We start from the raw sequence: 16,514 nt of genomic DNA on the forward strand, positions 1-16,514 counted from the left end.
ACCGCCTTTCGCGGCAAATGGCCCCTCCCTGCGCGTTTGATTATGCAAGGGGTTAGGATAAGTTTTTACCTGGCTTGAGAGACGGAACACCTCTTTCCAAGTACCGGATTTGGTCTTGAATTTCCTACCCGTGCTCTCAGTTTTAGGAATTTCCCAATCTCGCCGTTTTTAAAACTCTTAGGGAAAATGTGTATTAATCTAAGATTAAATTCCTCCTCTGAAAAGCAGGAAGTTGGGAATCTCTTTGTAAGGGTTTCCTGGGCCTTGGAGGAATCGCTGCCCTGATCCTGTCTCTGTTTTTGGATGCAAGGTCTCCGTTTCTGTCTTTTTTGAGAAGTTCCTGGTTTCACTCAAACAACGGATTAATTTACTCTCCCATGATGAGTTAGTTGTGTGTGTCGGGTACGTGTTAGGTAGCTGCCCCTTCAGTCAATTCTTTCTCAGTCACATGAGAATGACCCAGTGTTCAGGGGTCAGGATGCCGCGTCGGTTCTGCCTTTTTTTGGTCCTCTTGCTCCTCCCAGACCTCCCCTGAAGGGAGAGGAGGAAGGACTATGCAAATAAGCACCCCTTTCTTATATAGGGGCTTGTCCCAGGCCCCCCAGTGGCTTTGTTTGGTTGCTGGCAGAAACGAACAGGATGGATCTGTTGCCGAGAAAATGCTTTCTCCATGTGGCTATGATGGGTGCTCTTCTGGCTGTGGGGGCCATAAAAGGTGAGTGTGGGGCGTGTGGATATGAATACGTGTGCATTTGGAGTTACACACCTGCTCTGGCTTTTCCTCGCCTGATGGGAGAAAGAAGCAACAGTTCAGGTTTCTCCTACCCATTTGATTTACTGAGGACATGGGCACTTAAACTCCCTCCCCGCATGGAGATTTGGGACTAAACCTGAAAATAATCCCATCTGCTTGGAAGGGCATGAGAATGGTGGGTCTTCCTGGACATAATTCTGAGGCCCCCTGGACCAAGTGAGCTGGAGCAAGGGTTCCTAGGGGGTGAAATGAGTGGGAGGCACTTTTAAGGGATGTCTCAGGCACTTGGGAGAGTATTTAAAATGAAGAGTAAGAGAATGTGGTATTGGATAAAAAGGGTAAGGAGGCACCACCTCCCCTCTTTAGGGTGGGGCTGGGCGAACGCAGCCCAGGCTTTTGTCCTGGGGCTGGAAGAGACTGACAGAGGGAGTCTCAGCTGAACATCACATGAAAGAGCTCTGGGGGATTGGGACCTCGTGACAGGAGCAAAGGGTGGGGGTGAGGGGTGGTGAGAGGGTCTGGAATGTCCCGTGCTGATCTTAAGAGGGAGAGTTGGGAGTGGAGAAAGAATGGGGCATCTTATGATTCTCTTGCTGTCTTGGTGGGATGTGCAATGAAATGATCCCAGATCCCCCCCCTCAGCATAATCAACTAGGTTTCCATACAAATTAGAGATGGAATGAGGATAGTTTCTGCTGTGTTGAAATACAGACATCATATCCAAGTTTCCTCTTAAAAAAAAAAAAGATTTTAAAAGACTTTATTCTTTAAAGAGGAGAGAGAGAGAGAAGAGGGGGAGGAGCAGGAAGCATCAACTCCCATATGTGCCTTGACCAGGCAAGCCCAGAGTTTTGAACTGGCGACAGGTCAACACTTTATCCACTGCGCCACCACAGATTAGGCATTTTATTTTTTTATTTTATTTATTTATTTTTTTCTGAAGCTGGAAACGGGTAGGCAGTCAGACAGACTCCCGCATGCGCCCGACCGGGATCCACCCGGCACGCCCACCAGGGGGCGATGCTCTGCCCATCCGGGCCGTCGCTCCGTCAGGACTAGAGCCACTCTAGCGCCTGGGGCAGAGGCCAAGGAGCCATCCCTAGCGCCTGGGCCATCCTTTGCTCCAACGGAGCCTCAGCTGCGGGAGGGGAAGAGAGAGACAGAGAGGAAGGAGAGGGGGAGGGGTGGAGAAGCAGAAGGGCGCCTCTCCTGTGTGCCCTGGCCGGGAATTGAACCCGGGACTTCCGCACGCCAGGCCGACGCTCTACCACTGAACAAACCGGCCAGGGCCAGATTAGGCATTTTAAAAACATATTTGTTTTATTGATTTTTGAGAGAGAATGGGAGAGTGCAGGAGAGAGACAGGAACATTCGTTCCTGTATGTGCCCTGACTGGGGATCGAAACAGCAACCTCTGTACTTCAGAACGATGATGCTCTAACCATCCAAGGTTCCGGCCAGGGCCAAGTTTTCTTTCTTGCTCTAGATCCCTAGTTTCACAGATTTAAAAAAAATTCTTCTTGATCTGACTTTGTTCATTAATGCTGCTGTTTTTCTGTTTTAAGTCTTTTTCTTTACTGTGTTCCTTAATGTATTCTGGAAACATTTTGTTCATATTTGTCCACCCGAGTCTCTTAAAAGACAATGCTCAGCCTGACCTTTGCTGGCTCAGTGGATAAAGCGTCAACCTGGAATGCTGAGGTCACCATTTTGAATCCCTGGGCTTGCCTCGTCAAGGCACATTCGAGAAGCAACTACAAATTCATGCTTCTTACTCCTCCCTTCCCCCTTTCTGTCTTTCTCTCTCCTCTCTCTTAAAAAAAAATTTTTGTCCCTGGCCAGTTGGCTCAGTGGTAGAGTGTCGACCTGGTATGTGGATGTCCTGGGTTCGATTCCCAGTCAGTGCACACAGCAGATCCCCTTCTCTCTTTCTTCTCCTCCCCATGGCTCGACTGGTTTGAGCACCAAGATGGCCAGGGTACTGAGGATGGCTCTGTGGAGGCTCCACTTCAGGTGCTAAAAATAACTTGGTTATGAGCATTGGCCTCAGATGGGCAGAGCATCAGCCCCAGACAGGAGTTGACAGGGGTTGCCAGGTGGATCCTGGTTGGGGCACATGTGGGAGTTTGTCTGTCTTCCCTCCTCTCACTTAAAAAAAGAAAAACCAATAAATGAAAAGACTATGCTTACTTTTTAGATTCTGGCTTTTTTATATCTAAGAAGCCATTTTTAGATATTCAAGAAATTTTATATGGACTGGGTTTGATGATTTTGTCTAGTGTGAAATAATACTCAACAAAATACTCATTTTTTTAAAAAACAGATATATACTGCATTTATATAGTTTAAAAAAACAAGATGTCTGGAGAAAGACAAATCCCATATGATCTCACTTATATGTGGAATCTAAAGAACACAATAAACTGAGGAACAAAATAGAAACCGAGGCAGGGTCACAGGGAACAGATGGACAGCTGTCAGAGGGCAGGGGAAAGAGGGGATGAGATCAAAGAAGGTGAAGGGATTAAACAAAATCATATATACATAACACATATGTACACACAACAGGGTAGCAAGAATCAGAAGGAGAGGTGGGAGGAAGGTAGGGGAAATGGGAATGGAAAGGGACTGCATGGGGCATGAGGGGCACAGTGCAGTGTGTGGAGGGTGTTATATTGAGTGGGACACTTGAACCATGTCAACACAAGAAACTTCTTTTTTTATAAACATTTTTTTTTTTTTTTTTACAGAGACAGAGAGAGAGTCAGAGAGAGGGCTAGACAGACAGGAATGGAGAGATGAGAAGCATCAATCATCAGTTTTTTGTTGCGACACCTTAGTTGTTCATTGATTGCTTTCTCATATGTGCCTTGACCATGGGCCTTCAGGAGACCGAGTAACCCCTTGCTTGAGACAGTGACTTTGGGTCCAAGCTGGTGAGCTTTTGCTCAAACCAGATGAACCCGAGCTCAAGCTGGCAACCTCAGGGTCTCGAACCTGGGTCCTCGGCATCCCAGTCCGACGCTCTATCCACTGCGCCACTGCCTGGTCAGGCAACACAAGAAATTTCTTAAAAATAATAAGATGTCTGGGATGCTTTTAAAGACTTTTAAAAAGGATTTTATTGATTTTTAGAGAGAAGAGAGACAGAAAAACATACACACAGAGAGAGAAAGAGGATGAGGAGCAGAAACATCAATTTGTAGGTGCTTCTCATGTGTGCCTTGGCCAGGCAAACCTCGGGCTTCTAAGAAGCAACCTTAGCGCTCCAGGTCGACACTCTATCCACTGCGCACCACAGGTCAGGCAGCTTTTAAAGACTTTAACTAAAAACAAACAAACAGGATACTTGATGTGGGGTGGTGACAGACAATACAGTGTAGAGATAATGTATTATAGAATTGTACACCTGAAACCTATATAATTTTATTAACCAATGTCACCCCAATAAATTCAATAAAAATGAAAAATTCAACAACAACAACAACAAAAATAAGCAAACAACAATATCAAAGTATAGAAAAAGCAAAGGTGGCAAATGCTGATAGTTGTTGGATCAGGATGAGGCATATAGAGGCATATGATTCATCATATCCCTTTTTCTCAGACCACTCTCAGTCAGTTGCATTAATTTTGTCTGTTCTCTCTCCAACCTCAACCTCTGCCTACCTTTTTTATTTTTTACAGAAATAGAGTCAGAGAGAGGGACAGATAAAAACAGACAGGAAGGGAGAGAGATGAGAAGCATCAATTCTTCATTGCAGCTCCTTAGTTGTTCATTGATTGCTTTCTCATATGTGCCTTGACGGGGGTGGGGGGGAGTTACAGCAAAGCGAGTGACCCTTTGCTCAAGGCAGTGACCTTGGGGTCATGTCTATGATCGCATACTCAAGCCAGCAACCCTGCGCTCAAGCTGGTGAGCCAGTGCTCCAAGTGGGTGAGCCCGTGCTCAAGCTGGTGACCTCGGGGTTTTGAACCTGGGTCCTCCGCATCCCAGTCCCACACTCTATCAACTGCGCCACCGCCTGGTCAGGATCTGCCTACCTTGACTCATCTTTCTCACTGCTTGCCATAGTGATCCTTCTAAAACAAAAATCTGATCATATTAAAAAAATAATCTGCCCTGGCTGTTTAGCTCAGTCAGTTAAGAACACTGTCCTGAAACAACAAGGTTGCAGGTTCGATCTCCGGTGTGGGCACATATGGGAAGCAACCAGAGAATGCACAACTGAGTGGAACAACAAATGAATGCTTTCCTTCCCCTTCTCATCTCTCTCCCTTCCTCTCTCTATTCTTTAAAAAACTCAATCAACAAATTAAAAAAATTAAGCCCTTGCAGGATAGCTCAGTTGGTTGGAGTGTCGTCCCAGAGCGCTGAGGTTGCTGGTTCGATTCCCCAGTCAGGGCATATACGGGAGCAGCTCGATGTTCCTGTCTCTCCCTCCCTGCCTCTCTCAATAAAGAGAAAGAAAGAAAAAGAAAGAGAGAGAGAGAAAAAAAAAGGAAAGGAAAGGAAAGAATCTGAAGGGTGAATTTTATGTATGTGAATTACACAGTGCAATAAAACAAAATTTTCTGAGGTAGCTTTGTCAAAGGGTAAAGACCAAACTCTTTCTCCTGGCACTCAAAGCCCCCACATTGTCTTTTTGGCCTCTTTTTTTTTTTTTTTTTCATTTTTCCGAAGCTAGAAACAGGGAGAGACAGTCAGACAGACTCCCGCATGTGCCCGACCGGGATCCACCCGGCACGCCCACCATGGGGCGACGCTCTGCCTACCAGGGGGCGATGCTCTGCCCATCCTGGGCGTCACCATGTTGCGACCAGAGCCACTCTAGCACCTGAGGCAGAGGCCACAGAGCCATCCCCAGCGCCCGGGCCATCTTTGCTCCAATGGAGCCTCGGCTGCGGGAGGGGAAGAGAGAGACAGAGAGGAAAGCGCGGCGGAGGGGTGGAGAAGCAAATGGGCGCTTCTCCTGTGTGCCCTGGCCGGAATCGAACCCGGGTCCTCCGCACGCTAGGCCGACGCTCTACCGCTGAGCCAACCCGCCAGGGCCTTGGCCTCTTCTTTCATCAACCACATTGCTAGTAGGTCCTATCATGCCACGTGCTTCCATGCTTCCGTGCATGCATCTGCTCGTGCTGAGCCTGCTGCCTGGAGTACTTTATCCCACCAGACAATTCCTCAGGGAAATCTTTCCTAATCTGCCAGAGTGGAGCTAATCTGTTTAGTCTGTCATTTTGTTGCATTTCATGCATGTCTGCTATTGCTCATATTAAACAGTGCCTTAAATTACAGTAATTTAGGCCCTGGCTGGTTGGCTCAGTGGTAGAGCGTCAGCCTGGCGTTCAGGAGTCCCGGGTTCGATTCCCGGCCAGGGCACACAGGAGAAGGGCCCATCTGCTTCTTCACCCCTCCCCCTCTCCTTCCTCTCTGTCTCTCTCTTCCCCTCCCGCAGCCAAGGCTCCATTGGAGCAAAGTTGGCCCAGGCACTGAGATGGCTCTATGGCAGGGGTCCCCAAACTACGGCCAGCGGGCCACATGCGGCCCCCTGGGGCCAATTATCCGGCCCCCACCGCACTTCCAGAAGGGGCACCTCTTTCATTTGTGGTCAGTGAGAGGAGCATAGTCCCCATTGAAATACTGGTCAGTTTGTTGATTTAAATTTACTTGTTCTTTATTTTAAATACTGTATTTGTTCCTGTTTTTTTTTTTTTTACTTTAAAATAAGATATGTGCAGTGTGCATAGGGATTTGTTCATAGTTTTTTTTATAGTCCGGCCCTCCAATGGTCTTAGTGACAGTGAACTGGCCCCCTGTGTAAAAAGTTTGGGGACCCCTGCTCTATGGCCTCTGCCTCAGGCGCTAGAATGGCTCTGGTTGCAGCAGAACAATGCCCCAGATGGGCAGAGCATCGCCCCCTGGTGAGCATGCCGGGTGGATCCCGGTTGGGCGCATGCGGGAGTCTGTCTGCCTCCCCACTTCTAGCTTCAAAAAAATCCAAAAAAAATTACAGTAATTTATATATATGTCTATTTCCTATACTTTACCATGAATTCCTTTGCGGCCATGTCTTTCTTACTCATTTCTTAAGTCCTTCGTACCTAGCATAGTGCCTAGTACGTGGTGGATATTCAGTAAATTAAAATGGACTTTGGATGTGAGAATGAGTGGGCCAACGTGGGTATAGTAGTATCCCCTGAGAAGGGACTGAGTGAGGATCCTAGGACCCTCATATTACCTTACTTTTAGAATCCCGAGACCAGGACTGGCTTGGTGCCTCAAGGATGCTCAGCAATAAAGCCTGGAACAGGCAGCTGTATCCAGAATGGACAGAGATCCACAGGCCTGACTGCTGGAGAGGTGGGTACTGGGCAGATTCTGGGGAGGGCATGCTGGGAATGGGGTGGGGAGAGGAGCAAGAACTGGGTTACATATAGTTCCGGAAGAGAAGAGGGGGAAGTGCATATGTGGAGGGGAAGTCAAGGAGTCCCAGCTAATGCAACTACCCTTTTCAGGTGGCCAGGTATCTGTGAAGGTCAGGAATGATGGGCCTACACTGATTGGGGCAAATGCCTCATTCTCTATTTCCCTGCACTTCCCTGAAAGCCAAAAGGTGCTGCCGGATGGACAGGTCATCTGGGCCAATGACACCATCATCAATGGTGAGTACCTACCGACGCCAGGTCCTCATTCTAGGGCTGACATTCCTGGGTATCCCCAGTGAGCTCAGGGATGCACCCTTCTCCCTCTACTGATTTACTTATTTATAAATGTTTATTTTATTAATTTTAGAGAGAGGAAGGGCAAGAATATCAATCTGTTCCTATATGTGCCCTGACTGGGGATCAAACCAGCAACCTTTGTGCTTCAGGATGATGCTCTAACCAACCAAACTATCCAGCCAGGGTCACCTCTTACTTTTATTTTTATTATTATTATTTTCAGGTTTTATTTATTCATTTTTAGAGAGATAGGAGAGAGAGAGAGAAATGGGGAGGAGCAGGAAGCATCAATTCCCATATGTGCTTTGACCAGACAGCCTAGGGTTTCAAACCAGTGACCTCAGTGTTCCAGGTTGATGCTTTAACTCAGGGGTCCCCAAACTTTTTACACAGGGGGCCAGTTTACTGTCCCTCAGACCGTTGGAGGACCAGACTATAAAAAGAACTATGAACAAATCCCTATGCACACTGCACATATCTTATTTTAAAGTAAAAAAACAAAACGGGAACAAATACAATATTTAAAATAAAGAACAAGTAAATTTAAATCAACAAACTGACCAGTATTTCAATGGGAACTATAGGCCTGCTTTTGGCTAATGAGATGGTCAATGTCTGGTTCCATATTTGTCACTGTTAGCTGTAACAAGTGATATGACGCGCTTCCAGAGCCGTGATGCATACATCCCGCGTCACCGGAAGTAGTACTGTACGTGAGCAATGCTGTGCTTTGCGGTGCCGCTACATACAGTACTCCTGGAGCACAGGATGCGGATCATCACAGGATGCATCCGCAACCTGTGCTCCTCTCACTGACCACCAATGAAAGAGGTGCCCCTTCCGGAAGTGCGGTGGGGGCCGGATAAATGGCCCCAGGGGGCTGCATGCGGCCTGCGGGCCGTAGTTTGGGGACCTTTGTTTTATCCACTGCGCCACCACAGGTCAAACTTTATTTTTTTAGTGAGAGAACGACAGGGGGAGACACAGAAACAGACAGACTGGAAAGGAGAAAGATGAGAAGTACCAATTTGTAGTTGTGGCACTTACAGTTGTTCATTGATTGCTTCTCATACGTGCCTGACCCTGTGGGGCTCCAGCTGAGCCAGTGACCTCTTGCTCAAGCCAGCGACCTTGGGGTCATGTCTATGATCCCATGCTCCAGCTGGCAACCCTGTGCTCAAGCTGGTGCCCTCAGGTTTTGAACCTGGATCCTCAGCGTTCCAGGTCGACACTCTATCCACTGTGCCACCACCTGGTCAGGCAAGGGTGCCCTTTACTGTTTAAAAAACAAATTATAGGCCTTGGCCAGTTGGCTCAGTGGTAGAGCATCAGCCTGGCGTGTGGAAGTCCGGGTTCGATTCCCAGCCAGGGCACACAGGAGAAGCGCCCATCTGCTTCTCCACCCCTCCCCCTCTTCTTCCTCTCTGTCTCTCTCTTCCCCTCCTGCAGCCAAGGCTCCATTGGAGCAAAGATGGCCTGGGCGCTGGGGATGGCTCTGTGGCCTGTGCCTCAGGCGCTAGAGTAGCTCTGGTCGCAACAGAGCAACACCCCGGATGGGCAGAGCATCGCCCCCTGGTGGGCATGTGGGGTGGATCCTGGTCGGGCACATGCGGGAGTCTGACTGCCTCCCCGTTTCCAGCTTCAGAAAAATACAAAAAAAACCCCAAACAAACAAAAAAACAAATTATAAGCCCTAGCCGGTTGGCTCAGTGGTAGTGTATCGGCCTGCTGTATAGATGTCCTGAGTTTGATCACCGGTGAGGGCACACAGGAGAAGCACCCATCTGCTTCTCCATCCCTTCCCCTCTCGCTTCTCTCTCTCTCTCTTCCTCCCCTCCTGTAGCATGGCTCAATTGGAGTGAGTTGGCCCCAGGCGCTGAGGATGACTCCATGGCCTCAGCCCCAGGTGCTAAAAAATGGCTCCAGTTTCAATGGAGTAACAGCCCCAGGTGGGCAGAGCATTGCCCCCTGGGTTTGCCAGGTGGATCCTGGTTGGGGTGCATGTGGGAGTCAGTCTCTGCCTCCCCTCCTCTCATTAAAAAATGAAAAATAATTAAAAACCAAATTATATTGTAATGCATATTCATTTCAGAAAAATTAGAAAACACAAATAAAAAAAGGAAAAAAATTATAGTCCCCCAAATGAGGGACAGAAGACCCAGTGGACCTAGAAGTTGAATGGACTTATTGATTTAAACTTGTTACCTGTGACTGCAAGCAAATTACTTGTTTTGTGCTTTCATTTCCTTATCCACAGTAAAATGTAGTAATATATAAAGAATTTAGCATCAGGCCTGTCCTAGTCTATAGTAAAGGCTTAAGAAATGGTAGCTGGTGCTGTTATATTTACTTTTATCCCACTAGCTAGAAAAAAAAATCTCTAAACATTTGGTATATGGCCTTCCAATCTCTTTCCTATATAAGTAGATACATAGGAATCTTTCACTGTGATTTCCATTCTTCCCGCTACCCCTCCAAATGGATTATACCAATGGGAATATACTTTGCAGCTAGGGAGTGTTGCCAGAGCCCCTCTCTGAGAGCCATGTTAGGGGTTCTGGTGTGCGGGAATGTCAGGGTTTGAAGGTGACAATATCTACCTTTCAGGGAGCCAGGTGTGGGGAGGACAGCCAGTGTATCCCCAGGAACCTGATGATGCCTGCATCTTCCCTGATGGTGGAGACTGCCCATCTGGCCCTTGGTCTCAGAAGAGAAGATTTGTTTATGTCTGGAAGACCTGGGGTGAGGGACTCCTTGCTCTAGCCTGTCATTTATACTTGGATTATTCACCTTTTCTTACCTGATCCTCTTTCCTTTTGGTCTCACCCTTCAAGCCCTGTGAGTTTCCTTAATCATTTTCCCTTTGGCTCCTTCCTCTTCCATAGCATTTAACCCCCTCCAACTCTATTATAGTTCTTTCTGTGAGCCCTTCCCCAGTTATACTCCTATTCCATATTACCACTCATTAAGACTCCTTTCCTGGCCCTTATATCACAATCTTCCAAATACCATCTAAAGTTACCATCCTAAATACATCCACTGACCTTCCTTCTCTGGTGCTATCTAATCAATCTTCTTCAGCCAGTAAACCCCAACCCTCCCTGCTTTTCTTTCCAAAAACCTCAGACCAATACTGGCAAGTTCTAGGGGGCCCAGTGTCTGGGTTGAGCATTGAGACAGGCACAGCAGTGCTGGGCACACACACCATGGAAGTAACTGTCTACCACCGCCGGGGGTCCGAGAGCTACATGCCCCTCGCTCACTCTCGCTCAGCCTTCACCATTACTGGTAAGGATTTCAGACAGGGCAAGGCCAATGCTAGGGCAAGGGACGAAGGTGGAGAGGCTTGGCTGGACTGGAAGGGGAAATGTAATCTTAAAGGGGCAGAACCAGGAAAACCTGGGCAGACGAATATGGGACTTGGAGACATGAAGGGATAGTCAGTCAGCTTGGGTTGCAGGGTGTGGCTATGAAAGAAGTTGTGGCCCAGGTGTGGTTCTCACCTTTTCTGTTTCCAACCCCAGACCAGGTGCCCTTCTCCGTGAGTGTGTCCCAGCTGCAGGCCTTGGATGGAGGGAACAAGCACTTCCTGAGAAATCAACCTCTGATCTTTGCACTCCAGCTCCATGACCCCAGTGGCTATTTGTCTGGGGCTGACCTCTCTTATACCTGGGACTTTGGAGACAGTACTGGGACCTTGATCTCTCGGGCACTTGAGGTCACTCACACTTACCTAGAATCTGGCCCAGTCACTGCCCGGGTGGTGCTTCAGGCTGCCATTCCTCTCACCTCCTGTGGCACCTCCACAGTTCCAGGCACCACAGCTGGGCTACTGCCTACAGCTGAAGTTGTAGGTACTACACCCGATCAGGTGCAAACTGCAGAGCCCTCTGGAACCACAGCTGTGCAGCTGTCAACCACAGAGGGCATAGGTACCACACCTGTGCAGGTGTCAACTGCAGAGGGCATAGGTACCACACCTGTGCAGGTGTCAACCGCAGAGGGCATAGGTACCACACCTGTGCAGGTGTCAACCACAGAGGGCATAGGTACCACACTTGCAGAGATTCCAACTGCAGGGGGTATAGGAATGACTCCTGAAGTGTCAACTGCAGAGCCCTCTGAAACCATAGTGGTTGAGATGACAACTACAGAGTTGGTGGAGACCACAGCAGGAAAGGTACCCACACCTGAGCCTGAGGGTCCAGATGCCAGTCCATTCATGGTCGAGATGACAACTACAGAATTGGTGGAGACCACAGCAGGAAAGGTACCCACACCTGAGCCTGAGGGTCCAGATGCCAGTCCATTCATGCCTACAGAAGGTATTACAGGTGAGAGGACCAGTATGAATGAGGTTTTTTTTGTTTGTTTTTTTTGTATTTTTCTGAAGCTGGAAACGGGGAGAGACAGTCAGACAGACTCCCGCATGTGCCTGACCGGGATCCACCCGGCACGCCCACCAGGGGCGACGCTCTGCCCACCAGGGGGCGATGCTCTGCCCCTCCGGGGGGTCGCTCTGCCGAGACCAGAGCCACTCTAGCGCCTGGGGCAGAGGCCAAGGAGCCATCCCCAGCGCCCGGGCCATCTTTGCTCCAATGGAGCCTTGGCTGAGGGAGGGGAAGAGAGAGACAGAGAGGAGGGGGGGGGGTGGAGAAGCAAATGGGCGCTTCTCCTATGTGCCCTGGCCGGGAATCAAACCCGGGTCCCCCGCATGCCAGGCCGACGCTCTACCGCTGAGCCAACTGGCCAGGGCCATAAATGAGGTTTATTGAGGTGGGGCATTTGTTACTAAAGAGCTGAAATACCTAGGACCCAGATGTTAGCCAGACCTTTGCTTAGCAATGGAGTCCCCTCAGAGCCCTCACTGGTTTTAAAGCCCTCAGGTCGCTCTTTCATTTTATCTTATTACTGTTAAAATTTTTAATTGAATTTAATGGGGTGACATTAATTAATAAAATTATATAGTTTAGAGCATCGTCCCAATATGCCACACTTGCAGGTTCAATCCCCAGCCAGGGCACATATAAGAATCAACCAGTGAAATCAAGCAATGGGTGCATAAATAAGTGGAACAACAAATTGATGTTTCTCTCTTTCTCTCTAGAATCAATAAATAAAAATTAAAAAAAAATCATATAGGTTTCAGATGTACAATTCTATAATACATCATCTGTATATTGTTTTGTTTTTTTATTTGTTCATTTTAGAGAAGAGATAGAAGGGGGGAGGGGAGGAGCAGGAAGCATCAACTCCTATAACTTCATCTGTGTATTGTACTGTGTGTTCACCACCCCAAGACAAGTCTCCTTCCATCACCATTTATCCCCCCTTTACCCTTTTCTAACTTCTCCTTACTCCTTTTAATATTTTCTTTCTTATCTTTAAAAAAAAATCTATTTATTTATTTTAAAGAGAAACAGACAAATTTCCATCTGTTCCTATATGTTCCCTGACCAGGGATCAAATCCACAACCTTTGCATATCAGGATGATGCTCTAACCAACCATCCAGCCAGTGCTATTTTATTTATTTATTTACTTACTTACTTACTTTATTTTTTTAAATTTTTTTTAGTGAGAGAGAAACAGAGAGGGAGAGAGATGAGAAGCATCAACTCATAGTTGTGACTCCTTAGTTGTTCATTGATTCCTTTCTCATATATGCCTTTACCAGGGGGGATCCAGCAGAGCCAGTGAGCCCTTGCTCAAGCCAGTGACTTTGGGCTTCAAGCCAGCTACATTTGGTCTCAAGCCAGCAACCATGGGGTCACATCTATGATCCCACACTCAAGCTGGTGACCTCAGGATTTTGAACCTGGGACCTCACCGTCCCAGGTCAACTCTATTCACTGCGCCACTGTCTGGTCAGGTTTATTGATTTTTTAGAGGGAGAGACAGAAGGGAGAAAGAGAATCATTCATTTGTTGTTCCACTTATTTCTGCATTCATTGGTTGATTCTTGAGTGTGCCCTGGCCCGGGATTGAACCTGCAACCTTGGCATATCAGGACAATGCTCTAACCAACTGACTACCTAGCCAGGACCCTCAAGTACCTCTTAATGATATGGAATAGATGTGGCAGGAAGTCAGGGTCTTTCCTTAGAACCGAGGGAGAGAGCTGTTGCTTCTCTATCCCTGAGGAGAGCTGTTCCCTGAAGGGCAGGCCAGGGAACAGACTGTGATCTTTTGCATAATATTTATCTCATTTTCTTTTCAAGCATAAATGCATAAAACTCTTTTTCAGACTGACACCATTTCCCACTCCTGGATTTTTTCCCCAAAGCAGATCAGCCTGGAATTATGGTAGGAACACTGAAAAGGGAAGAATGAGATAGTGACACTTAAAGGTTTTTTGTCTTTTTGATGAGAGAGAGACAGACAGACAGACAGACAGGAAGGGAGAGAGATGAGAAGAATCAACTTGTACTTGTGGCACTTTGGTTGTTCATTAATTGCTTCTCTCATATGCCTTGACTGGGGGTGGGGGCTCCAGCCGAGCCAGTGACCCCTTGCTCAAGCCAGTGACCATGGGATCATATTAATGATCTCACGCTCAAGCTGGTGACCCCACACTTAAGCTGGCGACCTGGGGGTTTGGAACCTGGGACCTCAGCATCCCAGGTCGATGCTCTATGCACTACGCCAGCACCAGTCAGGCAAGATAGTGACACTTAGATGAGTCCAGGACCTTGGCACAGTGTGGGGTGTGATAAACATTTGTGATATTTTAAAACTCAAACTCCACAACTATCTGTGTAACTCAGGCAGTCATTTCTCCTTCAGGGCCTCAATTTCCTTACATATATGATTTCCTAGGTCTTGTCTGATTTCAAGCCTGGATCCAGTAGTTCTGGGTCTACCTAGGAACATGCCTGATTGGCCTGTTTCCAAGTGAGTCTTTTTTCTGTTGACTTTGCCTCTTCAATCCTCTCCTGCCAGGCTCCCAGAACCCTCTGCGGAATGGTACAGCCACATTAATCCTGGTGAAGAGACAACTCCCTTTGGATTGTGTTCTGTATCGATATGGCTCCTTTTCCCTCACCCTGGACATTGTCCGTGAGTCTTGCTTATTGTGGGAGCTGGTGGAGGGAGGCATGTGCTGCCTCAGGCTTCTGGTGGAAGCATTCTATGGAAGGAGTTACCTGGGCAAAGATACCCAAATCCAGGGTTTTTATTTGAAGACACAAGGATGGGATTGGGGAAGCAGCCTAGGGATTTCCTGTCTATGGCTTTTGGGAGCCCTGGTAGAGGAATCCCAGACTTAAAATCTTGCAACTTTACAGAGGGTATTGAAAGTGCTGAGATCCTGCAGGCTGTGCCATCTAGTGAAGGGGATGCATTTGAGCTGATTGTGTCCTGTCAAGGCGGGTGAGTGTCCCACTGGTGGCCCTAAGAATTCCCAGGTTGACTGTTAAACTGCTCTCTGGTGTCTAGTGTTCCTTCCCAGACCCCCTGACATCAGATGACTTCTCTCCTAGGCTGCCCAAAGAAGCCTGTATGGACATCTCATCGCCAGGGTGCCAGCCCCCTGCCCAGCGGCTATGTCAGCCTGTGCTACCCAGCCCAGACTGCCAGCTGGTTCTGTACCAGGTGCTGAAGGATGGCTCAGGAACCTACTGCCTCAATGTGTCTTTGGCTGATGCCAACAGCCTGGCAATGGTCAGCACCCAGCTTGTCATGCCTGGTAAGTACATGGACAAGAGCAGGGATGAAGAAGGGGAGTGGGCAGAGGCTATCCAGCAGGGAGAAGACACTAAATTAGGGCCTGGGATTCTACTCACAGGTCAAGAAGCAGGCCTTGGGCAGGCTCCCTTGTTCATGGGCATCTTGCTGGTGTTGGTGGCTGTGGTACTTGCATCTCTGATATATAGGTGAGGACTTCATCATTCTGCTCACACCCCTTATTACCTATTTACAATTCCTCAAAGGGAGAAGGAGTCACTATACTCCCTTTGAGGAAGTATGGTGTCAGGAAAGAGCCCAGACTTGGATGTTGAACAAGTGTGGGTTGCATGCTGTCTTGCTGGTGGGGTCTTGAGGAAGTAGCTTAACCTTTGTGAGTCTCTGAAAAGTAGGCAAACTAAACCTGTCCTGAGGGGCTGCTGCAGGATTAGAGACAGTGTGGAAAAGGCACCTGGTTCTGAAGCAAGAATGCAATTCATGATATTGATGACTGTTGCTACTGGCAATATCAAGAGTAAAGGACATTGTGTGAACTGAGTTCTCCATCTATGAAAAGGGCAGATGGCCAGGCCTGGCTTGAGCCCAAAGGTCGCTGGCTTGAAGCCCAAGGTTGCTGGCTTGAGCCCAAGGTCACTGGCTTGAGCAAGGGGTCACTCACTCTGCTGTAGCCCCACAGTCAAGGCACAGGTGAGAAAGCACTCAGTGAACAACTAAGATGCCACAATGAAGAACCGATGCTTCTCTCTCTCCCTTCTTGCCAGCCTGTCCCTATCTGTCCCTCTCTGTGTCTCTCTCTGTCTGTCTCTCTCTCTCTCTTTAAAAAAAAAAAAGAAAGAAAGAAGGAAAGAAAACAAAAATAAAAGGGCAGATCCCCAGGTCTGGAATCCTCAAAACAGGGAAGTTGGTAGGAAGAGAGGAATGGACAGAGGTTACCGTAAAAACAAAAAGTATGAACCCTGTTGGGGAGAAGAGGGGAGGGAACTAGGGTCAAGGCCAAGTACACCTGGAATGTGGGTGTCCTCTGGAGAAGCACAGACAGGTTGCCCTTGTCCATTGCTAACTGGTTTCCCCCTTCTCCCAATACTAGGCGCAGATTTATGAAGCAGGGCTCTTGTGTCTCCCTTCCCCAGCTGCCACACAGTAGCAGCCATTGGATGCGTTTGCCCCGGGTCTTCCACTCTTGCTCCACTGGTGAGAGCAGCCCCCTTCTCATCAGGCAGAAGGTCTGAGTCCTCTCCTGTGATGCCAAGATTTGCCCAGGGTGGACAGCAAGGCTTATCTTTTCTCCAGGATTCACTTGGAGAATACCGTTGCCTGAAATAAATACTCAGAACCTGATGCTGTTTTTTTCT

General features: G+C 48.0%; 1 protein-coding gene across 1 annotated transcript; it reads left to right on the top strand.

The window, feature by feature from the left end:
* The first annotated feature begins 76 nt into the window (after window positions 1-76).
* Window positions 77-16,500, top strand: PMEL (premelanosome protein). Its single transcript, XM_066258464.1, has 11 exons — window positions 77-715; window positions 7,005-7,115; window positions 7,271-7,417; window positions 10,085-10,219; window positions 10,604-10,765; window positions 11,002-11,811; window positions 14,419-14,535; window positions 14,763-14,847; window positions 14,958-15,163; window positions 15,263-15,350; window positions 16,250-16,500. Exons 1-11 carry the CDS (start codon window positions 640-642, stop codon window positions 16,389-16,391), a joined length of 2,079 nt encoding a protein of 692 aa, XP_066114561.1. The 5' UTR covers window positions 77-639; the 3' UTR covers window positions 16,392-16,500.
* The last annotated feature ends 14 nt before the right edge of the window (window positions 16,501-16,514 follow it).

Source organism: Saccopteryx bilineata, chromosome 2, assembly GCF_036850765.1.
Source record: "Saccopteryx bilineata isolate mSacBil1 chromosome 2, mSacBil1_pri_phased_curated, whole genome shotgun sequence".
NCBI classification, from domain to species: domain Eukaryota; kingdom Metazoa; phylum Chordata; class Mammalia; order Chiroptera; family Emballonuridae; genus Saccopteryx; species Saccopteryx bilineata.